Raw genomic sequence first — 27,364 nt, 5'->3', positions numbered from 1 at the left:
GAACTTAACTAGCTTTTTAGAAAAGTTGTCTCAAATGTGAGCAGTTTGCATATGTAGAAAATTATAGAGCAAGGGCCATAACACTGTAATAAATATACTTAACGCATCAATATACAAAATCATTTTAGACAAGCAGACAGACAGACAGAGTTTATTCAGTATTCCAGGGATGAGAATGAAGTTTTTAGAAAAACTCTGAAAACTAGCCAGGGGTTTAGCATCTATTGGATTTAGAAGATTCACAAAATGACCCATGGCCTCATGAAATTCCCGGAATTCCTCGGAAAATTTTCGAGTTGTGATTTCGAGTCGGTTTTCGAGTTGTGCTCTGGGAAATGAAGCCCACCCCTCCCTTTTGAGACTAAGTCCAAATCGTTTCCATGGAAACCGAGAAAATAATAAATACCAAAAATCGGCAAATAGCAAAAGGAACCATTTTAGGTTCTGTTTGATATATCTACCAAGTTTTGTAGAAAAATATTGAACAGGTTTTGAGTTATGCTCTGGAAACGAAGCCCACCCCTCCCTTTAAGACTAAGTCCAAAATGTTTCCATAGAAACCGATAAAAATAGAAATGGCAAAAATCTGTAAATAGCAAAAGGCACCACCTTTAGGTTCTGTTTAATATTCTACCAAGTTTTGTTGAAAAATATGAAACGTTTTTTGAGTTATGCTCCGGAAACAAAATGATTACGGACGAACATTACATGCCGGGGGGATAAAAAGTATTTCAACACCCCATGTTACCATTAACCACAGCAAATCAACTTACCCAAAGCTCACTTAGCTCAGTTTAACATATTATCTGGATAAATTGACCCTCAAGGAATAATTAAATGGCAAATCTAAGCCCCAAAAGAAAAAATGTTGTAAAGATTGATATTCATTCCTGTCACATTACAGAATCATTCCTGTCACATTACAGAACTTTTCAACACATAATAATTTTCTTCTTATTAGTTTGAAGGGACGGATACTACCGACACTTCATCAGCATACATTAGTGCAAAATAGACTGAATATTGCTGGACATTCTACAGTACAACCAGAAATTATTGAGAATTTAAAGATTGTAATTTTTTTATTTTTTACACTCATTACTCACGTATTAAATGTGAATATTAGCAGAACATAACTCCAGATTCAAAGACAGGTGAACATTTAATATTTTGTCAAGTCACCATGGGCAGCAATGCAGGCTTCAATGCGGCGGGGCATACTACTGATCAAAGAAGTTAGAAAGTCGTGGTCCATGCTGTCCCAATATCGGACCACCTCTTCTTTCATTTCAGCAATATTTGTCAGATTTTTCTTATTGACACTTTCCTTCATAAGTCCCCAAACATTTTCTATTGGATTTAGGTCAGGGCTATAGCTTGGCCAATCTAATAATGTCATATTTTGGGTCCGAAACCAGGCCTGTGAATGCTTTGAACGATGTTTTGGGTTGTTGTCCTGCTGGAAAATCCAAAAATTTCCATAGAACACGTGAGCAGATGGAAGTCAATGTCCCTCGAGAATATCTGTGTACGGCTCACTGCTCATATTCCCTTCAAATACACAGAGGGGCGTTGCCCCTAACACAGATATGCCACCCCACACATTAAATTTCGGCTGTACTTTGGACGCTGATACAAAGGTTTTTCAGTTTGTTTGGTCCAGAATTTCAATGTATTAGGAAACAGTCACACAGAACTTTCATCTGAGAAAATCACATTGTCCCAGTTAAAATTTCTATGCTGTAAGCACCTGTTCAACCTTCGCTCCTTTTGTTCAGGTTTCATGATCGGTGATGGAATTCCTCAACTTTTCTGCCAACCCATTGCATGCAGCTCAGTTCTAATTGTCTCCTTACAGACAGCCACAGTTCCTCTATCAATCATATCCAGCCTTAAGTTTTTAGAAACAAGAATACCAAGCCGCCTCCTGTCACCGACAGTCAATTTTCTGGGCCTACCTGCGCCTCCCTGGTGCTCAATGCCATATCCATTTGCAATATTTTTCAAAACATGATAAACAGTGGACAAAGGGATGCCTGTTCTACTTGAAATCACTTTAGCTGATCGGATGTCCTTGTTATAATACTCTAAAATCTTCTCTAAATCATCCATACTGAGGATCACTGAAAATGTCGTCTGCTAGCAAGTAAACAAAGTGGGATAACTCTTCACAAACTAATGAAAAAGGATTAACGAAGTTGTCTCTCTTGAATGAAACCAAGCACTTGATAGCTGGTCAAGGTTGTTTATACTAGAAATCCAATTAAACTTATTCCTAAAATTCTCAATAATTTCTGGTCATACTATAGTACAACATTGTGTGATACTCAATTCTGATAGACTGAAAGCTCATCAAAACCTTACTTAAATGGCAGTTACAGACAGCTAATTAATGTGAACGATTGACCGTGTATGAATACAATGTTGTTTGTAAACAAACATGCCGGACATCGGCAATTTCAACCTCGGCAGCATCTTTGATGTTTTTTAAGTGAAAACCGTATGGTTTAAAGAAATATTTATTGAGCCTAATCCCACTGAAGAAACTTTGAAGCAGGAAAATTTTACAGGTAACAATAATTCGTCAGCAGCTCAAAAGTGGCAATATTCCGCCATGCTTCAAACCGGGTTAGATCTGGCGGGCATGACATAGACAACACACGTCCAAGCCTGTCCGCTTCCGTCCCAGCCATAATGCCCAGTCCTTCCAGTTCCACTTTATCTGTCCATGTTTCCCACATAAATGCTGGCATGTCAGGTCTTTTCCAAATTGGGAATAATAGCATGGTTACCAACAGTTACTTCCATGAATAAAGTTAGCAGCAACTAAACTTTGCGAGTTCACTGCTTGAATTGGGGCGAGTCGATTGTCATACAGTAGCGGAGATTAGTACCGGTAATTCGCTTGAGAAAAGTCAAATAATTATACTTGCTCACAGTATAAACGGTATTTTTGTAATCTATTTATGCTATTTGTTACAAATACAAGCTTATTGGTTCCTGAAATAAAACATTTATGTTGTTGAAAATGTCTTATTTTGTTCATTACATAACCTGTCCTTCAACGGGACGATTCCAAGCAATTTCCAGGAAAAATGCCCCTTCACACCTTGTGTTCTTGCACACCAAAAAGTCCAGTTTTAAAACACTTATCAGTCAGGCTAGGATAAAGATAAAGCGACTCTGTTTTCAATTTTGCGGTCCTTTATCATTGATTTAAGACCACTAAATGAAAATAATGAAGATTTTGCACTGAAACGTGACAGGCCTGTGTCCGTCCTCACAAAAGCTGAGAGTTTTGAGTACATTGAAACATTAAGCTTGAAGAGAGATCGATCATCTGTGACTACTATTTGCTGGAGACTCCCAAACAGAACAGCATGATTAACAGTCGAAAAGCTTCAGAAAAGTCAATAAAGAGACAGTAAAATCAGACCCTTTTCTTCACGAGGTGTTTTTGTATCAAAGCCTGACGTGCAAAAAATGGATTAATAGTAATTTATCCAACAGCCAGCTTGTGATTCAGAGTTTATGTTTTTAGTGTCACACCACTTTTCAACACTTATAAACACTTTACAAAATGACTCAATACGTTACAGCTCTTAGTTGTTTGGTCTTGCACACTGTCAGACTTGTGAAGTCATCTGGACGAGCTGCTGAGAAGTTTAGGAGGCAGTGGGTGTATAATAATCTTTGATTTCAGGACTTCATTTCATAATTCCATCCAGGCCAGGTGATTTATTATGCTTTAAGCTCTTAAGACTGTTGTAAATTTCTTCTCCTTGGAAAGGGACTTTAAATAAAGAGTTGATCTGCTTTTCATCATCACAGGTTATATCTGATGGTTCATGAAAGTGAGATACATAGTCTTGTGGGGTACTTGGGTTAAGCAGATTCTACCGTTGAGAAAACTATGGATTTATTGAAATATTCTCAGTGGTTGTAGTCATGGGAGACTACTTTTTCAAGAGTTTTGGTGAAGATCTTAATAATGCCCTCTGTTTATCAAAATAGGTATTCCTTTTGAACAAATTCTTAAACTGTTTTCTCTTTGTTCAATAGATGTCAGTATCATTTCCAAGATCTCTGTTGTTTCTCAATCGCGTGAACCAACTTATCTTCAACTATTCCAACTACTCATTCCAACCTAGTGACTGTTGACTTGGAGAATAAAAGCCTTCGATGCTGTATGAAATAGATTGATGACTTCATTTATAGATTTCTTAATATCACCATCAATAAATGTCATAAAATAATGATAACTGTCATGAAATAACTTGTGGAATCACCTTAAAAATAAATCATTATTTTCTTCATTTTTTTAAGCCATTTTTCTACATCCATATGTTCATTTTTACTTTCTTCATAACAAATTCTGGCTGTAGATTAGTGTCAGATGAAGAAGTGTTGGTATTACAAGGAATGTCCAACTTTTTGTCGTAATTAAGTCTTAATTTATCTAATGAAGTCATCGAGAGTGTTCCCAATGCTGTTTTGCTATAGCGTAACCATCTGCCGAGATGCATGCAAAATTTCACGAAATCGGTCAAATAGTTTAGGATATATTCACTTTTTAGTGAGCATGGGGTCGGTCTGGTGAAAGGCTAACAATCCAACGTATTGTCGTACTTGTTATATATTATCGAGGTGAGAGGTGTTTTTAGCCGAATGAAACGCAGGTCTCGGAAGTCATCACCTCGCTACCGTCTCGGGGGTTGCTTTGAGCGAGCGCCGTGGACGAGTATAAGTGTGTGTGTCTCTCGGCTCGGCTATGATGATGATGCACTGCAGGCTGACTAGCGAGGCTACAGATGTCTGAAAGGGAATGAAACACAACTCTCGGCCGTTTCCTCCCCGGGGCGGCGTCTCAGTATCACCGAGCGAGCGCTGTGGGCGAGTCGCAGTGTGTGGCTCGGCTTGTACAGCCGACTGGCTGGCTGTCAATGTTATGTTGATTTCCACTAAATCATACCGCATCTCTCGGCAGTTCCCCTGGGTCGACTCACTCACTCACTCACTGTAGCATTGAGCAAGTGCTGTGGGCGAGTCGCAGTGTGTGTGTCTCAGCTCGGCTATTTACCTACAGCTCGCTGAGATGGCTGGCTACGTTATGTTGATGTCCGCGAACAGTTTATTATAAATCTCCTTCTATGATTTGTTTGGTTGTCGTAATGAAGGCTTGTTGGGCCTGTTGCTTTCCTTGTCCTATGAAAATAAATTTCTCGTCTTGGCAAATGACGGCGTTTTTACGAGACTTGGTCCGAATCTCTTGTTTCATTCTGTGATATTTTGCGATTTCTGATAGCACCAAACGAAACTCTTCCTCAGAGATTTTAGAGTCGGTGAGCGCGGTGGAAATATGATCGTCTATCGTGTTTAAATTCGGTTCGGCTAAAATTCTAATTTCGTCGTGTTTCAATGCTTTACATTGCAGTCTGCGAGACACGTACTTAAGGGTCAATCCCATCAACCCTACCACTCCGCCTGTTATTTTGATGCCTAGCACCACGGGTGCGGCCACGATGGTGGATAATAACCCGATACCTGCTACGCCTAATCCCATGATATCTGCTTGCCTATTGCTCAAATTTTACATTTAAAAAAAGAACATAGATTCCATAAATTCTCAGTTGGCTAGACAACATGCTGTCCAGTTACTACTTGATCATCAGAATACAATTTGTTGATATTTGCATGTCAGTTAAACTCATTATTCTTTAAATCTCAAGATGTCTTGTGGCTACAAAAAGTGATACTTTATCATGTCCAGTATCATTTCCTCAGAGTCATTTCCTCAGAGTCCTTGAAAAAGGTCGAATTACTAGTTCATGACTTTAAATGGCTTTAATGTCATTTCTTGGTAGTTTTGATACACTTACAAAAAATATTGAATGCACATTTCCAAGAGCTTTTCATACAGATAAAAAAGCCCTAATTTGCAGATACAGTGTTTTGGTACAATACTGATACATGGTTGTAGCTGATGAGGTGATGGATGGTTGATGGGAAGAAGTCACCCTGGTACCAAGCTAGTTCCTTCCTCAGAACATCAACATCATGTTTGCCATATGATATTTGAAGTATGTAAGATAGATATCACAAGTGAACAGACTGTACAACTACTGGTATTATGATTAAACACCTTAACAAAATGTATGAATATCAGGCAGCACTCACCTGTTTGTCCTTGGCTTGTATTTGCAATATATTAATCTGGTTCTTAAAGGCATGGTTCCACCTGATGAGAGAAATTCACTGCTTTACATAATGTTTTCTCGTATACATAATCCTTAATGTATTCATGTGAGCAACATTAACAGATAGATACATAAAGGCATTTGTGTTACTTTCAGAAATGTGCAAAAACAAACTCATTGTGCATTCCATATACTTGCAACATAATTGTTCTCTAAAATGTGTTTTCAGCGAAATCTGTCATATATAAATAGTAAGTGTGGCCATGTCATTTGTGTAATAGATTCATAAATCTTATGAAAACCAATAAATAGAACTGCTGCATAAACAAATAATGGTGGGTCTGCAAATAACCATGGTTGGCATTTACCGATTATATGACATGAAGTCATACTTTTTAGCAACAATTCATTAAATTGGTAGTGCTATTGTAAGTGTAGTGCTAAATCTTCATTTATGAAGGCTTATATAACATGTGAGACCCATAAGCCATGTGACATAGCAACTGGGAGGCACCAACAGACTTTGCCTCTGTAGCTTGTCTCCAAAACGTACTACGTATTGACGCATGTTATCAGTTTTCATGTGCAGATTTGTAAGTACTCAGTGATGAACATCATCAGCAGAACATGGACATAGAGTTTAAAAAATAACATGCTGAAATTACAATATGTTGCACAATTATTTCCTGTATGTGAACTCACTGCCTGAAGATGGCCTGCTCTAGTCCTACTGATACCAGTGAGTACTCGAAACCATTAAGCATAGAAATTAAATTTAATAGTGTTCTTATTTTCACAAACCGCAACACTATTAATTATACGTATATATGTACTTTACGAAACAAGAAGACAAAGTCATTAATATCCCCCGCAATGGTAAAATACTCCTCATGAATGTGTCAACTAGTTTGATAAATGTTACATTGTTCTTCACATTGAACAAACAAAAACATACATATGTAATCTATTCATATATTAGCATTATTGTATCAACAACAGACTGCCTGAGTACTTCTTCGGTTTGATGTTCCTCAATACAAGAATAGAGTGGTAGTGTTGATTATGTCATTAGGTTCTTGAATACCCAGAGGCGGTGGGGTAGCCTAGTGGTTAAAGCATTGGCTCGTCACGCCGAAGACCCGGGTTCGAATCCCCACATGGGTACATTGTGTGAAGCCCATTTTCTGGTGTCCCCCGCCGTGTTGTTGCTGGAATATTGCTAAAAGCGGCGTAAAACCAAACTCAGCCAGTCTTGAATACCCACAAAGTGGAAGGAGAGTATTGAAAGGTTTTTAAGTCCTGCTCCGGAAAGGGGCCAGGGCTCCAGATAATTTTCCAACCTCAGGAGTATGTACTCCTTTTTTTTCAATATAGGAGTACTGGAAAAACTTTAGAGTACATTCAGAGTACTTAATGGAATTAAGTGGAGCGTGACTACAACAAGACAAACGGTAATATAGTGGTAAGCAGTTCGTTCATTATTCACGCAGTAATTTGATCAAGTCGTCAAGGAACATACCTCTGTAAATGATTCTAAGACTGTACACCGTTGCTGTGGTTCGTATGTCCTACGGTTTCAATTATTTCCTACCGTATCTAGCATATATGTTTTTCCGTACATACGCCAATAAGGTCTTTATCTGTAGCCCTGGGAGCACAACCACCAATTTCAACAGAAGTCAAACTTATTGCCATGGAAACAAAAAAAATTATTTTATTCAGAAATCAAAAACTACCCAAAGGCTACCAGTCTGTTCACTACCAGACCCAGCAATGTGCCAAGTTTGGTAAAGAAACATTGTACGGTTTTAAAGTTCTGCTCCAGAAAAGAGCACCAACAGCAATTTCAAAGTCAAACTTGTTGATATGGAAACACAAAAGATATTGTATTCAGAAATCCCAAACTAACAAATAGCACTAGTTCACCACCAGACCTATCTATGAGCCACGTTCTGGAAGCAAGAGATAGCAAAAAAGGCAATCAAAAATCAGAACCACATTAGAATGTTACAAGTTTGCCAGAATGCAATGACCAATGACTCACAGATCCTGTTCCACCTTTTTGTCCAAGGCATATTCAAGGTCCAGCAGGAGCAGCTTCTTGTACAGGTCCTCCAGACGCTGTCGACTCACCCACAACTCAGAAATTGTCTTCCCTGATTCTGACCAAACAACAATTACGCAGAAATTATAATAAATACCATAAGAGATATTTCTAGGATTCAAAACTAATTACCCCTGGCAATCATTTAGGGAATGTTTTTATTCAAAATATAGATCTGTTTTAAAGTACTGATTTTTATGAATGCATAGCGATTTTAACATTGTACTAGAACACGGAATATAATGCAATAAAATATCACTAATTATCGAAACCTTTTCCTCTTTACTATGAATTTTAAGTGCAGAAGATCTTGAGTTGAATATCAGCCTTTGAGCAGGTCTAAATGGCTATCTTTAGTAGAGCACATGAAATGTTTATAACATATTACTGTCAGCTGCATCAACATGAAGGAATTGAAAAATACTGCAAACCATGAAGTCATAAATATATTCTTTACATAGTCTTTCTGTGAATAAACAGATAAAATAATGACATGCTTTTACGAACAAAATTCAAATTACATGTATAAATATATGATGATACAGGTTGCCATAATACACCCTTCTGGCCTTAAAACTCCATTCCATGTTTATTTTTAAACAGGTTAATGTAGCAGACACTCGGTAAGTCTCAAAGATTTCCTTTGAGTACGGCACTTAATGAGTTCAATCAACAAGAAACAAGAAATGACATATTTATAACACTTATCCTATCTATCATCTAATGGTAGTGCAAATTCCATTGTTCTTCGACCTTAGAGTAGAGATCTTGACAAATCTTTCCAGCCTTAAGTATCACCTTGCCTGAGCACACCCCTGACCTTGCTATTATTGTAGGCAGTCACAAGAAGTCCGTGCAAAACATGCATCTAGCTCTTGACCACATGACTTTCTACTAAGGTCATTCTCTGCTTTGGAGCTGGAAACAGTCTAGTGATCTGTATAGTGGTGTTTGTTCTGTAGGTGTCCATCGTGTGAGATAGGATAAGCATTATAAATATATGCTTCTGAAAACACTGACTTTCAGTAACTGGGCAAACCTGACTTTCATGATTTCACACCATATCATTGCCAAAGGACAATGATGAAGCTTAGAAACTGGCAAACCTGCGTCACTTCATTTTAACAGGCCCAGAATGTAAGGATTCAGCACCAGAGAGTAAGTTCTTCAAACTGCTCCCACAGACACACATTCAGGTGTAAGGTGGAACAGTTCAGTGTCTCTCCTCTAAGCCCACAAGAAAATATAAAATTCAAGTCATTCAAAGATTAACTCAATTTTATTCTTTAACTGAAGACATTGTATTGAATTTGTGACCTTGTCCTGAGAAGATACATCATAGCTGCGGTGACGACCAGATATGTATTGCTGCGCCAGGGCCCAAACTTATGCAGGTGTATGCTCAAACCCATGTTTCATGAAGACTAATACAAAAATAAAAACTCTTAGAAAGGTCGTCAACATCCAACAGCAACAAAGAGGTTCAAAAGTTTTGTCAAGGTAGTTTCCACTCCAAGGTCAAACAACATGGAAAAATGTGAAATAGGATCAGGTTAAAAATGTCATAATTATGCACACAAGTTTCATTTTACTAACATGATAGAAGACATTGACATTCAACTGATCTTGGACTCTCAAGAATATATTTTCAAAGCAAGAGACATAGGGAGATGACATATCCCCTTGGTCAGGTGCAATTACAAGATGAAGTTTGGCTAATTATACCCCACTTTGGCTTACTGCCAGTAGATAACTTTATTTTAGTGAAGTAATTCCAAACAATAGAAAAAGCCAAAGAACACCACTAGACAGATCCTTATAGCAAGTATCATCAGACATATTTCTTTTTATTTAGGAGTTAACTGGAGCACTACTCCATTTTCAGTAAAGTCTAACTTGTCATTATGAAATATAGCTTAAAAATAAACATTACAAATAACCGGTACCTGAAGAAAACAGTTCATCACTAGACAGATCTGGATAGTATGTTTCATTAAGAAATATTCAACAGCATATTCAGTATTACTTCAACTTGTCATGAAAACAAGAAAAACAAAAAAGAACATAAGTCCTAAATTTACAAATTTCATGATCTATTTCTTTGACTAAGGCTGAAACGAACTGATTATGGTTGGAATATATAACTCCTTGTTTTCTTGTTTCGACAAGGTGTTATTGGTAAAAAATGTGTGGTATTATTATCCGAATATTCTATCCACATTAGAAACATTTTAGAAACTAACCTGACAGAGTCACCTTCAAGGTATCTGCTTGTCTGGAAAAAAAAGAAACACAACATAAAGCATAACATGGAGAAGGCCAGTGAAAGCTCAAAAATATCATCATCATCATATTTGATGGAAATAGTGACACAACATTGTATTTCACCAGGATAAGCAGCCAACAGTTAAAAATGTCAACAAAAACACTAAACATACTGACAAATATAAGACAAATATACATGAGCATTTACAAAAAACACCACCTGAACCCAAGGGCAGTTTGTAAAGTTTGGTCTAAAGCAAATGCAAAGCACATGCTTCAAAAGCTATGGGTGAGCATGTTCACATGCTGTGAAGGCACCAAGCATATTGCAGGACCTATTTTGGAATTTATCTGAAAGGGCCCTATGACATAATATGACTGGGCACTGTGTCCCAGCCATAAGGCCCCAAGGGGGTACCAACCAAAACCAATGTTGTCGGTGGGAGGGCACATACCTGTCAACCCCTGAGAAAAAATTGGTTTTTAGGTTATTCAAATATGATTTTTATGTCATTTGGTGTTAGTTTATAAAAATGTTCAATAATGCATAAGTTTAAAGAGGCAATGGGTGAGTGCGTGACACTGAGGTAAAAAGGTGCAAGTCTCATGCAGGATGAGTGAGAGTTGACAGGTATGAGGGCATGGGAGGGAGCACCATTCCATTTGTGGGGATTTTGGGTGGCCTCCCCTAGGACATTTTGGAATTTGTTACATGAGAACCAAATCTAAGAAGGAAATGGTCGATCAAGTGGTCAGTACTCACCATGTCATCAGGACAACATACCCGTGGTTTTACTGATGTAAATACAACATATTCTTTAATCAGGTCTCAGGCGTTAAGTTGTTAAGTGCCATAAGGGATAATGCAATAAGGGCCCCTGATGTTGTTTAAATGCCTATATATGCCTATATGCCTATATGTCTATATACCATATTTCAATGTGTGCGTGGTGCAAGGGCATGGTCCCTGCACTGGGGTATACACTTCATAAGTGCTCTACAGTTTCCTTAACTGATCTAAAAGACGACAGTACTAAAAATAAAATTTTCTTCACATGACAAGACAGACTTTTAGAAAATACATGATGGTAAGTTATTGGCATGCACGAGGCATGGGTGTCCTGATGCAACATTGGTGCTAAGTTGAACATTAACCACAGAGTTGTCAACGCGTGGTGTACGCGTCAACTGGGGAATTAGCTCATAATTAAGATGAAGTGTGCGTTGATGATGACGAAGGCATAGTTGAGTTCAAACGTCTTTAGTACATGACAAACAAATACACAAGACATGAGCGAGGCGAGCGGTGTACCTGCTCAACCCCAGGGCGTTTCCTACGAGCGGCATTATCCTGCTCGTGGTCGTCCCAACAGACAGTCCAAATACTGAACTCGTACTCCTCCACCTGTCTAGATGTGAGCATACTAAGTATATATATATAGTTTTTGACAACAATGGACAGGCGACGACTCATCAATGGACACGGCCAAGGGGGATTACCAATGAAGGTTATAAATGTCTTATACAATAATTAACGGGCTGACAAGTCAATTTACAATGAGGTAGTGATAAGGATGTACAGTAGTGATTAAAAATACAGCTTAGCGTCATATATATATTACAATAAAGTCTCACATGTCTCCAGTACATAGTTTTGGACTTTTTAAATATTTGGACGATGGCTGTCCTGAATTAGTCCCTATAACAGAGTTATCAGTTGACTTGTAAGGAAACATGTGGCTCCCAGTGAAAAAAATCATCCACAACCTGGATGACTGAAGAAGACCAATGACTTTGATGACAGAGTCCTACTTCATCAGGCAAGATACAATCCCATGCCAAAGAATTGTGCCAGCAATGGAGAGTGGGAGTCCAACACTCCATCACTACCATCAGTAAGATGGCTGCAGGCTGCTGGTCTGAAGGCACACTGTCAGATCAGACTCCCTTCCTCGCAGATTGGCAGATTGGTGTGAAGCAGGCTCCAAGAAAACCGCAACTTGAGGACTTGAGGCATAGGTTCAACAGTCTAATGAAATCTCCTGAACATTAAAGGTCAGCAGCTGTTGTTGTGTATGGAGATGTTGAAACAAGGCATATCATCAGGGATGATCCATTCAGCTGAACCCTTTGGAGTTGGCTCAATAATGCGTTTCACATGACTTCAAGTTGGATCTCATCACCAGGGAAACTCAATGAGGCCAAAAAAAATAAATGTTGTGGTTCCGATTTCCTACATTTCAGAACTAGGGTAGGTACGGTTTTGTTGTTTTTTTTGCAAAATATTTTTACACTACACATGTGTCAGAAAATAAATTTAATTTGTTATGTGGTGAGTAAAATCGGCAGGAATATTTAGGGTCGGTCGGGAAATCGGAACCACAAGTTTTTTTTTAGGCCTGATCAATGTTATCAACAGGAAGTCCTGAATACCACTATCATGACACATTTTTATCACCATCCCCTTGCCAGTTGTCCGATATTTATGGTGGACAACTCGGGACTTCACCCTTACATTACCCCGATGTGAATCCTATTGAACACCTTTTGGACTATCTTTGATGCCAAGTTCAAGCTAAATATCATCCTGTGAAATATCATTCTACAAGAATTGACACTCCATGAGGAATGGCAGAGAATACTGATGCTGGGAATTTGACACTTGATTGCCAGTTTTAAGGAGGAAACTGGCAGATGGTGTCCGTGCCTGGGGTAACTTCACCAGGTCCTGATGTGGTCTCCACTGGTGCTTCGTACAATCACAACAATGATTATTGAGAACTGTGTGACAATCAGATTGGTAGCATAGTCATGGTAATAATAATTTCCGACCTTGTTGATACTCACGTTTTTGTGTACTCCTCTCTGATTGCAAGTAAACTGTTAGCAAATTTCAATTTCAATTTTGTTTTTATTACAATCAAAGTAAAATATGTTGCAGTTACCATTCTAATATGAGGATGTAATTTTTGGAGTAAAATTGATATTTTATACTTATCCTGACTCATGCTCTTTTGCTTGTCTTCTTGCGAACATAGTGGAACACTTGTATCTCCTTATTTGAAGCTCCCTTCAAAATAAAATCACTAATTGGTACTCACCACGAGTTGCTTCCCTTTGTCTCCCCTGGCGGGAAAGGTGTCGCCACCTTCTGCCCATGTGCTTCACTCTCTCCTGATTTTGCGAGCCCAACACTTGGACTTACAGGGAAATCCAAAGTGTTATGTGGGGAGGATGGGAGGGCTAACCTCATGAGTCAGGATAAGTATAAAATATCAATTTTACTCCAAAAATTACATATTTTTCCTTATCCTGACTCATGCTCTTTTGCTTGTAGCATCCTACGGAACGGAGGTGGGAGTAACAGAATACTTTGGATTTATAATTAGTGATTTTGTATAGATATACTGTAATATCCCCTACGGGAACTTCATGAAGGCTTAGATTTAGGATGTTTCCTGTATAAAAAACCATAGGTTATATAAAGCCATTAAAGGGGAATTACATTATGAATATATTGAACAATACATATAATATATATATATATATAGGTGACTCTGATAGAGGCACTGAAATTGAATATATCAAAAGTATATGCTTAAGGTTGAATAACTTAAGCTGAACATATATACATAGCCCTAAAACTCCGTAGAGTTATAAGCTAGATAAGTATGTATAAAATACATATTAATCTTGTGAGGATAATATTTAACGCCTACGAGGGACTGTCAGTTGCTGAGCGAGGACCAGTGGTCCGAAATGGTGAATGCCAGAGACATCTTCTGTAGTGATGTCTCTCAGGTAGTGATTAGCAAATACCATGTTAGATTTCCAATAGCATCCTTCCATAATCGTGTTCAAGGAACAGTTACCGTGTAAGGCGAGGGTGGAGGCCAGTGCCCTGATCTCATGTGGATTTGATGCTGTTGGTGGGTCCAAGCCTGCTGCCTTGTAGGCACGGAGAATGACAGTCCTTATCCAAATAGATATTGTGGTCCGTGACACTTCTGTTTGATTCAGAGGCGATAAGGGGATGAATAAACGTTTGAGAAATCTTCTCCTTGTTTTGGATCGTCAGAAATAAACTTTGAGCTCTTACTGGACACAGTGATAGGTCTTGTGTATCTTGTGATCGAGAATAGAGGATAAGCGCCGGGATGTGGAATAATCTGTCTGGTTGACCTGGCAGTTGATTTTTAGCGATGAAATCCCATCTTAATCCGAGGTGCTGTGTTATGATTGTCATCAAACTGTATCCTCTCGTAATCCAGAGCGTGAATTTCAGACATTCTTGCTGCCGTGGCTAGAGATAGCAGAAACAGTGTTTTCTGTGAGAGAAATTCAAAGTTGTTGATTCCAAAGGTTCATAGACCTCACTCGTGAGGTGTTGTAACACTACATTCAGATCCCAAGCTGGGGCGTGGAACTTCCGCTTTTGGTCCTCCAATCGGAATGCTCGTAGTAAGGCCAGTAACTCTGGAGATCTTGTCAATTTGACACCCGTTCTCATGGTGATTACAGAACTAAGCGCGGCAAGATATGTTGATATCGTTGAACCTTTTAAATGTTTGTTTTGGCGCAGGTAACACAAATAGTCTGCCACTTGAGGTTGTGAAGCCTCTCTTGCTGTAAAACCTTTCTTTGCTGCATAATTTTCGAAACTGTGCCACTTGTCGTCGTACAAGTTACGAGTTGAGTAACGTAAGGCAAGCGTGACTGCTTTTGCCGCCCTGGCAGAATATCCTCTCTTGTTTAAACACATTTGTATACAGTCCATACGTGTAGTTGGAACATTGCTGGGTTTCCGTGCACTTGTTTGGTGTGAGGATGAATTAACAGGTTTGCGCGCTTGGGTAGCTCCAGTGCTGGTTGACCGATTTCTTGAATTAGTGTGGGAAACCACGTTCTGGCCGGCCAGTAGGGCGTGACCAAAGTGAGTTGTAGGCTCTGTGTTTGTCTGATTTTCTGTAATACTTGAGGTATTATTGCTTGCGGCGGAAATGCGTACGCATTGAGGCCTTCCCATGATAGACTTAGAGTGTCCGTTGCCCAAGCTTGGGGGTCTGGGACTGGTGACACGAATGTCGGTAGCTGATTGTTGAATCGCGTGGCGAATAGGTCTATTAGCGGCGCTCCTAATTGCTTGATTATCTGTGCAAATATTTCCCTGTTGATCATCCACTCTGTCGGTGATGGTAGATGAGGCCGAGAGAGAGCGTCTGCTAGTATATTTCTGGCTCCGGGAATGTGCACTGCTCTGACATGTAGATTTAGATCTTGTATTAAATCGAACAGTTGAAAGCTTAGGTTCAAAAGGTTCATCGATCTCGTTGAGCCTTGCTTGTTTATGTAGAACGCCACTGTCGAATTGTCTGTATGGATCATTAGATGCGCATTTTGTAGAAATGTGCTCCAATGTAGAATGGCGTTGATTACAGCTTTCATTTCTAGACTGTTTATATGGAGTTTGCATTCTTGCTGATTCCATAATCCTGATATCGTGTGGTTGGTGAGATGAGCTCCCCAACCTTGGAGTAACGGCGTCTACATACAGATGGGTTTTGTATTCCTGCTCTGCTAAACAAATCCCTTCGCAGACATTCGATTTCTTGGTCCACCATAGTAGATGAGGTCTGAGATGTTTCGATTAGACTGAATGGTTGTACATCGTTGAGATGTGCGTTGATGAGGACCTGTAGGGGGCGTAACTGTAATCTGCCTGTGACAGTCATGTCTTGGGCTGATGTGAGAAGACCTAGTAGGCTCTGCCATTGTCGAAGTGGTAACGGAGAGAGTAGAGCTGGTGGAATGGTCTGTTGTATCTTGAGCCAACGGTCTTCTGGTACCATAATACGGTTGCGATTTGTGATGAATCGAATACCTAGGAACTGCAGGTCTTGCGATGGTACTAGGTCCGACTTGCGTAAGTTTACTAACCAACCTAGTTGTGTTAGTAGCTTTATGATGTAATTTAACTGTAGTTTGAGACGCTGTGGATCTTGATCTACTTGTATCCCGTCGTCGAGGTAAAACGCACTGCGTAGCCCTTGACGATGTAGAAATATGATAATCGGTTTCGTTATCCTCGTGAATAGCCAGGGGGCTGATGATATTCCGAAATCGTAGGTATTTCCTGGGATCGGGATGAATGGGGATGTGCAGGTAGGCATCCTGTAGATCTATGCTGCCCATGTAGTCCATAGGACGAATCATCTGGCGTAACTGAGGTAAATGTATCATGCGAAACTTCGGTGGTTTGCGTAGATAGTTCTTGTTGAAAAAGCTCATGTTGTAGATGAGTCTGTATTTCTCCGTGGAGTTTTTCTTGGGAACTAGGAAAACTGGGGAGTAGAAACCTGGTTCGACGTTTGCTTGATCTATTACTTCTATGGCCTGTTTGGATAGGAGTGATGAAACAGCCTCTCTTATCTTTGGTAGTTGTTGCGCTTGTAAATCGAACTTGGGGGTTTGATTGTCAGCGGAGGCTTGGCCTGTAGTGGGATACTGAAAATCCGTGTTGAAGAATGTTGGAGACGTAGGGGTCTTGCAATATTCCCCAGTTTTCCCAGTGTAGTTGGAGGCGTCCACCCACTTGTGCTGGCTGTACTGGAACGGCTGGGGGTGGAAGACTCCAGTCGTTCCGAACCTGTGTTTCAGCGTCTATAGTTGCGGGAACCTCTGGGTGTCCTGCCTCTTCCTGATCCTCCTCTATAGTTGCCATATGGGCGACGAAAAGAATCTTTACCTCTAGAGCTGGCTATCTTCCTGTCTCTTGCTCTTTGTAGGCCCGTGAACTTAGATCTGCCTGAGTATCTTTGTGAAGTCTGACGAATGGCGCTGGCTAGTGTGTCCATCGATTTAATCATAAGGACTTCCTGGAATCCTTAGAGACTTCCTTGGCGACTTTGTCGATTTCTCCGTCAAAGATGGATGTTGTCGACCACGGGGCTGTATAAAGTGGGGCTGTAAAGTTCTCCCCCCAATTACAGGAAGCGAGGAGGCCTTGACGACGAGCTAAGGTCAGTGCTGCTGAAACAGATGTAAGATGATCCGTTAAAAACTGCTGATCTTTCTTTTGCATAAGTAAGGCAGAATAAATCATTCTATCATCTTCCGTCGTGGAATCCGAATCTAGTAATAAGAGTCTCATTGATCGTCCTAGATCTATTTAACCCAAAGAACATACGTCCTCGTCATGGTTTCTATATGAGCCAACTTGCGATCATCCATCTTGTAAATCTTGTTCTTTACATCGCTGATGATCTTATAGTTCTCATCGATGTCCTGGGCTTTGTAGAAGGAGTCCATGTTATGCGTGGAGAACTTCTTGGCATGAAAGTTGGGCAGATGTGGTGTCTGAACTTTCGTAGCTTTCTGGAAAGCTGCATCTAGATTCTGTGGCACTGCCGCAATCGGGTCGATCGGGGGTAGAGTGATTGCATCTGGATCGTCTTCCTTCATCAAATACGTCTGCGCTGTATTGCCACTTTTAGATGGTGATGTGAGATCTAGGTTATTGACCATCCAATACCGTATCTCTGCATCAGAAAATATGATTCCTCCATCATCCTCAATACCATCATCATTAACAAATTGTTGATGCTCTTCGGGACTGCGTGTAGCTGTCTGTATATCTGATGAGGTTTGTGGCGATCTAGTTGACTTGTGCGCTCTATGGGGAGATCTGGCGGGTGATCGACCTGGTGATGAACGAAGTGGAGATCGTCTATGGGATGATCTTCGGAGACTTGTGAGGTGAACGTTGATAGCTTCGCTCTTCTTCTATAGTCCCTCGATGTTCTTCTAGATGATGAGGATCTGGAATCATATGTCCTTCGCGCGAATGCCTTCGCCGAAGCTTCATTTGCGTCCGGTCCGGGGGATCGATGATATGACCTTCGCGAAGGCCTCCGTGATGTCTGATGGTCCGAGTCCATATCTAGAGATGAAATCGAAGATGGTGATGATCTATCCCGCCTTCGCGAAGGCCTTCGCGAAGGCTGTACATCTAGGTCCTTCGTCAAGGTGGTCCGGGACTTCCTTCGCGAAGGTGACATCGTCTTGGCTGCTACGTTGACGGGGGGTGCCTCTGGGGTGCTGTCTACGTTGGAGCCTTCGCTAAGGCTCGGACCCTGCTTCTGCAGTTTGTAGTGGTCCTCCATGATGTTCATAATCTGCCGCATCATGTCTTCTGGGATGATCTGTGACGAAGTCGTCGGCGTCTTCTCTGCGATGGGGTTCACATCAATAACGTCTGACGTCGGTGTAGAGGCATCAGGCTGCATGGTGATCTCTGCAGAAGTCACAGTCGCTGACACCGGTCGCTTCTTCTGCCGTAAGTCAGGGATGATTATCGGCTGATCATCGTAGAGACCCAATTCTGCTGCTGGAACGATCTCGGCTGAGAAAGTTCTCGCTGTCTTCGTAGATTTTCCTTTGGAAGTCTGCGCTGCCCTGGGAGTCCTCAATCTGCGTTGAGACGACGATGAGGCCCTCTTAGACTTGGTCTGCAATGACGGGATGTCTGGGGAGGCCGGTCGTTTCTTCGAGGTAACGGACTGCGTCCCACGTTCCTCTACCGCAGGGGTCTCTAGCAGAACACCAGACGGGAGAGGGTCGATCGCTAGCAGCTGACTGGATGGAATATCTGGACTCTCTGCCATGTTTTGCCCTTGTTTGCGTGATCTATCTGCAGCACGTCTTAAGACGCAAAGATGATATTTATTAAATGCAGAAAGAGATAAATTAATGCAGTAACTGCAACGTGAATTAAACGTTCACGGCGAGAACAACTAGGGCATATTACATGTGGATCGGAGGCAGAAAAACGTAATCTACAAATCGTACAGATTTTCATCAACGTAAAGCTAGCTGAACAATCACGAATACACGTGAATAAACAGTAGAAATACGATAATTAATCAATACAAATAGTACAGGATACTAGCTATACCTCTATAGTAACCTATGAGAGGTAAAAACTAAGAGATTATCAAAGGATATGGTGTGTAAGGAGACACGAGGCGCTCTCACATCCTGCTCACTGGGCGAAGAAGGAGAGAGTGAAGCACATGGGCAGAAGGTGGCGACACCTTTCCCGCCAGGGGAGACAAAGGGAAGCAACTCGTGGTGAGTACCAATTAGTGATTTTATTTTGAAGGGAGCTTCAAATAAGGAGATACAAGTGTTCCACTATGTTCGCAAGAAGACAAGCAAAAGAGCATGAGTCAGGATAAGGAAAAATAATATGTTTTTCCAACCATATACATCATTTAAGTGTTTACTTACTTATCAAAACAAGAATCATCAGAATATCACAAATCCCCCTCTCCACCCCACCACCCACCCCACCCCCCAACAAATTTCAAAGAACTAATCATCTGACAGTTGATTCAAGTCCATCTTGATGAGAGAATTTCTCTCTTATCTGTCAGTCTGTATACAAGAGACATTATTGAGCTATCATAAAAGAGAACATGAATTGGGATTCGTAACTTTTTACTTCTGTCAGGTACACACCAACATCAAGTCAAAGGAAAATATTTAAATAATTAATATCTTCAATAGCACAAGGCAGCAGTTGACAACCTGGTTCTTGATTGTGCACAGTTTCATGAAAAAAATTGTTGCCATGGAAACAGGAAACAAATACATTTTCTTAAAAATCCTTAATAGCAAAAGGCACTTCAGCCCATAGTAAAAAAACATGTACCCAGTTTGGGTGTCTCAAAGTTTTTCAGCAGAGCTCCGGAAACTAAATCCATCCCCTTCCCTTTTGAGACGAAGTCCAAATTATTTCCATAGAAATAGAGAAAGTGAAAAATGTAAAAAAAATCTGTAAATAGCAAAAGGTATCACATATTAGTTATGCTCCAGAAATGAATGATTACAGATAGACGGACAGATGGACAAACAAATGAGGCATTGACTAAATCACACCTCTCCTGCATTATATGCTGGAGGGGATAAAGAGTGGGTTCTGTTTGATTGATAATCACGTTTTTATGGCAATATGGTTTAACTGAACAAAATTGTAACAGGTTATCATTGTATAAAATTCTAAATTTCTAATTACCTTTCATTAGATAATTATAATCAGTCAATAATAATGAATACAAATATCCCAGTCAGATATATACCGGAAACTAGAAATGTGCAAAAAAACACAGTCTAAGTAAACTTAGGCTCAGTATTATTCGCTACACTGCTATACTGAGCCTAACAAAACCTAGTAGAAGGTCACATCAGCTAACCTTTTGGACTGACCAACCAGAACACAGCTTACCAAATCGTGAAAGTTAACATTCGCACATACCGTTTGTACCTTTACCTCAAAAACTTGAACAACTCCAAATGCTATTTTCCACACGAGTGATACACGCAATGAGTAAACAGTCGCTGAAAATAGTGTTTTTGTCAATATTCAAGGATGATATCTTGCGAAAATATAAGCAAATAGTAACCATTTCATTAGAAACCCATAAGCGTATATACTGCAGGTCAAATATCTGTGTTTTAAGCGGATTTTCGTTTGTTGACAGATCAGTGTCAGCGACCACACGTCTCGTGTTGATTGGACGGTCATAGGTTAGCTGACACGACTACTAGGTTTTGTTAGACTCAGTATAGCAGTGTATGAATAATACTGAGTCTAAGTAAACACAACACCACCAAGAACATGTCACTGAATGTCAATAACAGTTAACCCCTGAATACCACACAGACACAATATGGAGCTCCTCTTCAACCCTCACTTTGAAGTAGAATAAAATTCAAAATACTTCACAAACAAAAATAAACTTCACACTTTTGAATTCAGTATGACATTCGTTTTACTGTGATATCAGCTGTTTCTATTTTAGGCAAAGCAAAATTACCAAAAACAACACTTGAAAATTAGGTAAATCATTAATCTCACCATTTTTTCTGCATCACTAATTGACCATTCGAATGTAATTTCATATACGTTACGCATCCTACATGTCAGATATCCGAAAATTTAATTACAAAAATAGCAGATTATTATTCCCTCGTCATGTTTTTAATCAAATCATCTTTCAGAAATGTCAATACCCCTCCAGATTAAAAATGTTGAAGAAAATATGCAAACACTGAAGGGAACATTCAAACAAATGGTCTTTCCTAAATGATCAATGTTTCACAGAAACCAGATACAAAGTGCAGGTTTGTCATGTAAACGTCATACTCAGCTGCAATACATTCATAACTAAATTCCCAGTTTATTTTAGAAAAAAAAGTGACAAATGTTTGTTGAACTGATACAAAATGTCATGTAAAATTAACTGACATGAATTAGATGCTTGATTGGCATTTTAGAAGATGCTATCTGATGAACATCGAGATTTTTTTTTATTGATTTTTTTTTTTCTGGGTGACATCATCTTTTTATTCTTAAGTACAACGTTTCAGGGCTTGTTCTAGCCCCATCATCGGGTTAAAACGGAACAGTAACTGTTAACTCTGCCCATTGTACTCAAGAATAAAAAGAAAATCTCTATGTTCATGACATAAATTAGATCTGAAAAAGAACGCTCTGCTCAGAAAGTTGTACTTGTTTGAAACATAAACAATGCAAAATTCACAAAATTTCACACACTATGGTGTTTCCTCACATTTGGAGCTAGGATAATGTGTAAACTTGATTAACCAGCACTTTATCAACTAAGAACATTAGCTGTTACAAATAAATAGTGTTCAATTTACATGTGACCAACACCCTTTTGTTTACATTTATCAAGTCTTAGACAAACATCTAGTCTCTGAAATGAACACATACTATGGGGAAAACACATACTAAAATATATTCATAAAATATAATAGAAGGGACGCCAGGGACTTTCTTTGTTTTCAGAAACTAAAAATGTGGTAAGTTTGACTTGCCATAAATTCTAGATTTGCGTGTACTGTATATTGGGTATGTTTGTTTCAAGGTCTGCGTGACTATCATTTTCTCTGCTTAATTTTAAACCTGATACAAATGTAGACTTTCCTGGAATATAAACATTGGATTAATTTGGTCAAGGACAGCTAACCAATACCTTTCCTAACAACTAAGAATAACAGTAGGTGATTTGACTGGCAAGGTGGGACCATACCCTACTGTATGTGAAGATATCTTTTCTCATAAATAGGTTCTTGACAGAAAAGACCTGAGGGCTAAGGATAGAGTTAGGGGTAACCTAATCTAACCCTAACTAACGTACCCTGTTTGTTTGCTTGTTTGTTTGTTCAACATCAAAATATTCATGTTCAAGATCATGGTCTGTATGTATCGGGGGTAAAAGCAACTATTCTAATATACGGTCCAATCAGGTTTTATTACTGTATATAGGTGTATAGGGTTATTCCACAGACTACTGCTTGTTTACTACAAGTGTTTTAAGTAGTTGTCTGTCTATCTTCATCTCAATCAGCTTATAGGGTCAGTTCATTCTTGTTTTAAGGTGTGGTCAGACTATTCCATCTTACTATAATTGTTTTACTGCCTTGATCAAAGAACTGATGCCTGATTCTTTGTTTTGATTGGTGATTTTGAATATCTATGTCACCAGCCATCTTAACACCTCTCAGCACTTGTCACAATCACTGCACTGCATCCACTGTTCAGATCACTCCACAGGTTAGTTAAAATTAGTACTTACTAAACCAAGTCTATTGTATGAAATATATTAATCTTATTGATTGTATTAAATACCTTTAAGTAATCTTATGTGTGATATTGTAAATAGTTAGGGATTTATGAGCATGAATGTTATGAATGGAGTCATGGATAAATGTGTTAGATCACATTGTAATGGTTGTGTACTATTATAATCTAAATGCATATTGTAAGCCTTATCTGTATGACTATTATCCAATGTGAAAAAATCAGGAAATTGTAAACATGAAAGTAATGCTAGTTAGATAATGTATGTTGTCTGCATTGTATATTTCATTATCAACAATGTTCTGCAGATTGAATATTATTTATACTGTAGCCTACACCTTATGAATACTGCCTGATCTAAGTGTCGGTGACCACACACGTGGAAGGCTATGCTTCAGTGTCACCCACAGGGTTTTTCATCTTGATATGCCAAGACGCAAATGTCAAGTGCATATCTATATTAATATGTGGTAAACTATCCATGATGATCAACTAATAGTTGTTTATGAGCATGAGTTTGTTTATGAACTTATCATGCAATTATATTACTGCATATCGTATGTATGCAGTGACTTGACAATGATATCTTGTCCTTTATGAAACATTTAATTTACTGGTATGCATATATGTGAATGTGTTGAGCAACATCTATTGCATATTATTACAGTGTGTCAAGGTATAGCTGTCCATACCGAGACTGAGGAAATAAAACATATTTCTCACACCCCGCCGCCTTGGTCATCATTGATTAGACCAGCACAGGCTGCAACATGTAAATAACGGAGTCAAAACAAATAATTGATTAAAATCATGTGCACTGATCTGCAGGATTGAGATATGACATGTGTCAATCATGTCAGTGAGACTGACCAATACATTGTCGAATATTGTTTTCAGATCGCAGTGTCTACTTGCAATATAATGATGTATGCTATCGCACACCGTAAATACTCGGCTAATGGTTTAATTGCTTGATTGGCATTTTAGAAGATGATATTTGATGAACATAGAGATTTTTTTCTGGGTTACATCTTCTTTTTATTCTCAAGTACAATGTTTCAGGGCTTGTTCTGGCCCCATCATCAGGTAAAACTGAACAGTAACTGTTAACTCTGGCCGTGACGTCACAATGCTTATGACGTCACAATGCTATGACGACGCAATACATGTGGTGGTCAATAGATACAGATGACATGGCTAATAGAATACATGTGTTATTATGAATATATAAGATGTCGTTTACTGCAAAATTAATGGATCAATTTAGAACTGTGCACAGTGCAGATACTTATACAAAATTGTTGACTGATTTAGAAATGTACAGAGACGTATTTATAAATGTATAGAATGTAAAGTAATAGCAAATGGTAAGGGGTGCAATCACGCTATATCCAACCCTAAAGGCTGTGTGTATAAACTGAAATGTGACTGTGGTGACATCTACATTGGTGAGACAGGCAGACCAGGAGCTACACATGTGAAAGAACACAAAACTTCAGTGGACAAATCAGATCTGAAATCTGCAGTTTCCCAACACATTATGAATAATCCCGATCATGAAATTGACTGGGAAACTGAAGTCCTCGCAAAAAACATCAGTGACTGGCGGAAACGCAAGTTGATTGAAGCTACATGTATCTTCATCAAACGCACAAAACCAGCAATAAACAGGGATCAGGGTGTCTACCTCCCAAATGCATGGTACATAAAACAATAAGACAATACCCTACCCTCGTCACTGTTCCCATGTATAAAGCATAATTTCTATGTATACACTGCTATTACTTTACATTCTATACATTTATAAATACGTCTCTGTACATTTCTAAATCAATCAACAATTTTGTATAAGTATCTGCACAGTTCTAAATTGATCCATTAATTTTGCAGTAAACGACATCTTATATATTCATAATAACACATGTATTCTATTAGCCATGTCATCTGTATCTACCACATGTATTGCGTCGTCATAGCATTGTGACATCATAAGCTTTGTGACGTCACGGCCAGAGTTAACAGTTACTGTTCAGTTTTACCTGATGATGGGGCCAGAACAAGCCCTGAAACGTTGTACTCGAGAATAAAAAGAAGATGTAACCCAGAAAAAAATCTCTATGTTAATGGTTTAATGTTATGATAAAAGTGTCTTTTATAAGTTAGAAGTACAGTCATTAGACATAAGTATTCGTCACTGTGCATAATTTCCATAGACTTACATGTTAATTTGGTGCAGCAAGAAAAATTGTCTTGAATTTTCGTTTGATCTTGTTCATATTTTGCATATCATGTGTCATCAATCATCTCAGCTGCAAAGACATAATCTTGGTATTATTTTCCATTCAGTATTTCAAGAATGACCACACTTTGATTGATGCGAGTCAAGGTTAGGGCAATTTTTAACATGGTGGTCTGTGGGGAAAGAATACACAATGTTGTATATATGTTGCTCATGTAACTACTATGCGGAAAATACTTGAAGGAACAATACATGGAAATTATATATCTGTGACCAAGATGATTTCCTAAGAACCTGCAAAATTTGACAACCAAATAACGAAAACTGAATTAATGAAAATTATTACAGCTACACTAAAATATCATGCAAGTCTATGAGAATTTCGCCGACTGAAGAATACTTATGTCCCATGACTGTATTACACTTTACAGTTGTTCAGGTGATTACAGAGAATAGAACGAAATACGAGGATAAAAAGATAGTATCTTTGTGTTATTGGATTTCGGACGCCGTTGTTTTTTGCATATGGCATGAACAATTGTAAACAAGTTACTAACTTATCAAAGGCAGCTTTATCTAAACACCCAGTGAGGAGTATAACTAGAATGTAAACAATATAAGAGAACACAGCTCAGACACATCCTTATGTCTGATCAGAAATTACTTTTTGGCGAGTAAAAGCATCAGTTTTGTGTGTGTCCTGATGGAATGAACTTTACCTCAGAATCTGGGCTACTGTGGTCATTTCAGCTTAGTCTTGCTGATGCATTTCAAGATAATATTCCTTTCAAACAAATCCCAAATCAACGTAACATATCTTCCATGCAATGTGCAGCGTTTCAGGCTCTGCAAGGAGAAACGAAAATATATTAGATCTATGTAGGAAATCAATATTAGAATGTTTTCACCCTTTGCGTTTCATTTTCGTGTCTAACTGCTATCTTGACATGCACAAATTTAATTAATGCAACACCCTATATCTCATGATCTATCGTTTGTAGACTGCTACGTGCGTCTAACAAATTCATAGTTCGCTTTAATTTGAATCACAAACTAAGTTTGTCTTTTGTAAAAACATAAGATCTTAAACTATTATCAGTCATGTGTTGCGCTAAACCTGTTGCGAAAGAGACACTGGTCAAAACTGCATTGTTGCAAAACTGAGTTTACTGTGCGTATTCCAAAACAGACCATTACCAAAGCAATCGACAGGACAAGACAACAGTTACTATAAGGTTCTGGCGCGAATAGAGAATGATCTCAAAACCTTATCCAGACTCGAGTTCCCGTTTTCAACAGCAACATTTGGTAATGGCCCGGTCGTTTTTCGTAAAAACATGTCCAATTTGTGCCAAAGTATGAAACTGTGCACAGGGTCGGTGTAGTTATATAACATTCAAAACCAGATAATGACTAAATTGAGTAAGATATTAAGACGCCACTCAAAAAGATCAAATATGGCCACCAGAAAGAAATGAAATTCATGTATATAATGAACATGGCTTCCAACCTAAATCATATGATGATTTATTATAATGTCCGTGCCTTAGTGAATAGACAATTTAGAATTAACACAGTTCATTTTCACCCGTACTCCCGAGAGTTTTAATGGGCATAAACTTTCAGGGCATGGGGTCAGCTACATTCGCCAATGTACGATACGGTCGACAGAGAAACAACGAAGGCATATTGTTAAAGTGTACAGGGGTGCTGATTCCTGCCCTGTCTGTATGTGTATGTGTGGCTGCTGTCACTCCATACAAGACCATATACCGAAATATTGGCAACATATCACATATCACTTACCAGTTTGCAGAGTCGCCCGTATGTGTATTTGTTGGGTAATGTACAGGCTCTGGTGACCTGTAGCTTCAAACCAGTTATGTCTATGC

At 39.0% G+C, this 27,364-nt stretch overlaps 1 protein-coding gene across 1 annotated transcript in view; it reads right to left on the bottom strand.

Moving 5' to 3' along the window:
• The window catches only part of LOC124253643 (protein SMG7-like), a 297,643-nt gene extending 271,322 nt beyond the window's left edge, over positions 1-26,321 (bottom strand). The window contains exons 1-4 of the mRNA XM_046687453.1: positions 26,192-26,321; positions 10,545-10,576; positions 8,242-8,359; positions 6,178-6,238 (exon numbers count right to left, since the gene is read on the bottom strand). Of these exons, the coding sequence (XP_046543409.1) occupies positions 6,178-6,238; positions 8,242-8,359; positions 10,545-10,576; positions 26,192-26,217 (237 nt within the window). The 5' untranslated portion in view covers positions 26,218-26,321. The remainder of the gene's footprint in view (positions 1-6,177; positions 6,239-8,241; positions 8,360-10,544; positions 10,577-26,191) is intronic.
• Positions 26,322-27,364: the final 1,043 nt, after the last annotated feature.

The sequence above is a fragment of the Haliotis rubra genome, unplaced genomic scaffold (genome assembly GCF_003918875.1).
Source record: "Haliotis rubra isolate DU_JTF1 unplaced genomic scaffold, ASM391887v1 Scf548, whole genome shotgun sequence".
In the NCBI taxonomy this organism is placed as follows: domain Eukaryota; kingdom Metazoa; phylum Mollusca; class Gastropoda; order Lepetellida; family Haliotidae; genus Haliotis; species Haliotis rubra.
The sequence above is the reverse complement of the archived record's forward strand: the minus strand, read 5'-3'. Positions and strand labels throughout refer to the sequence as shown.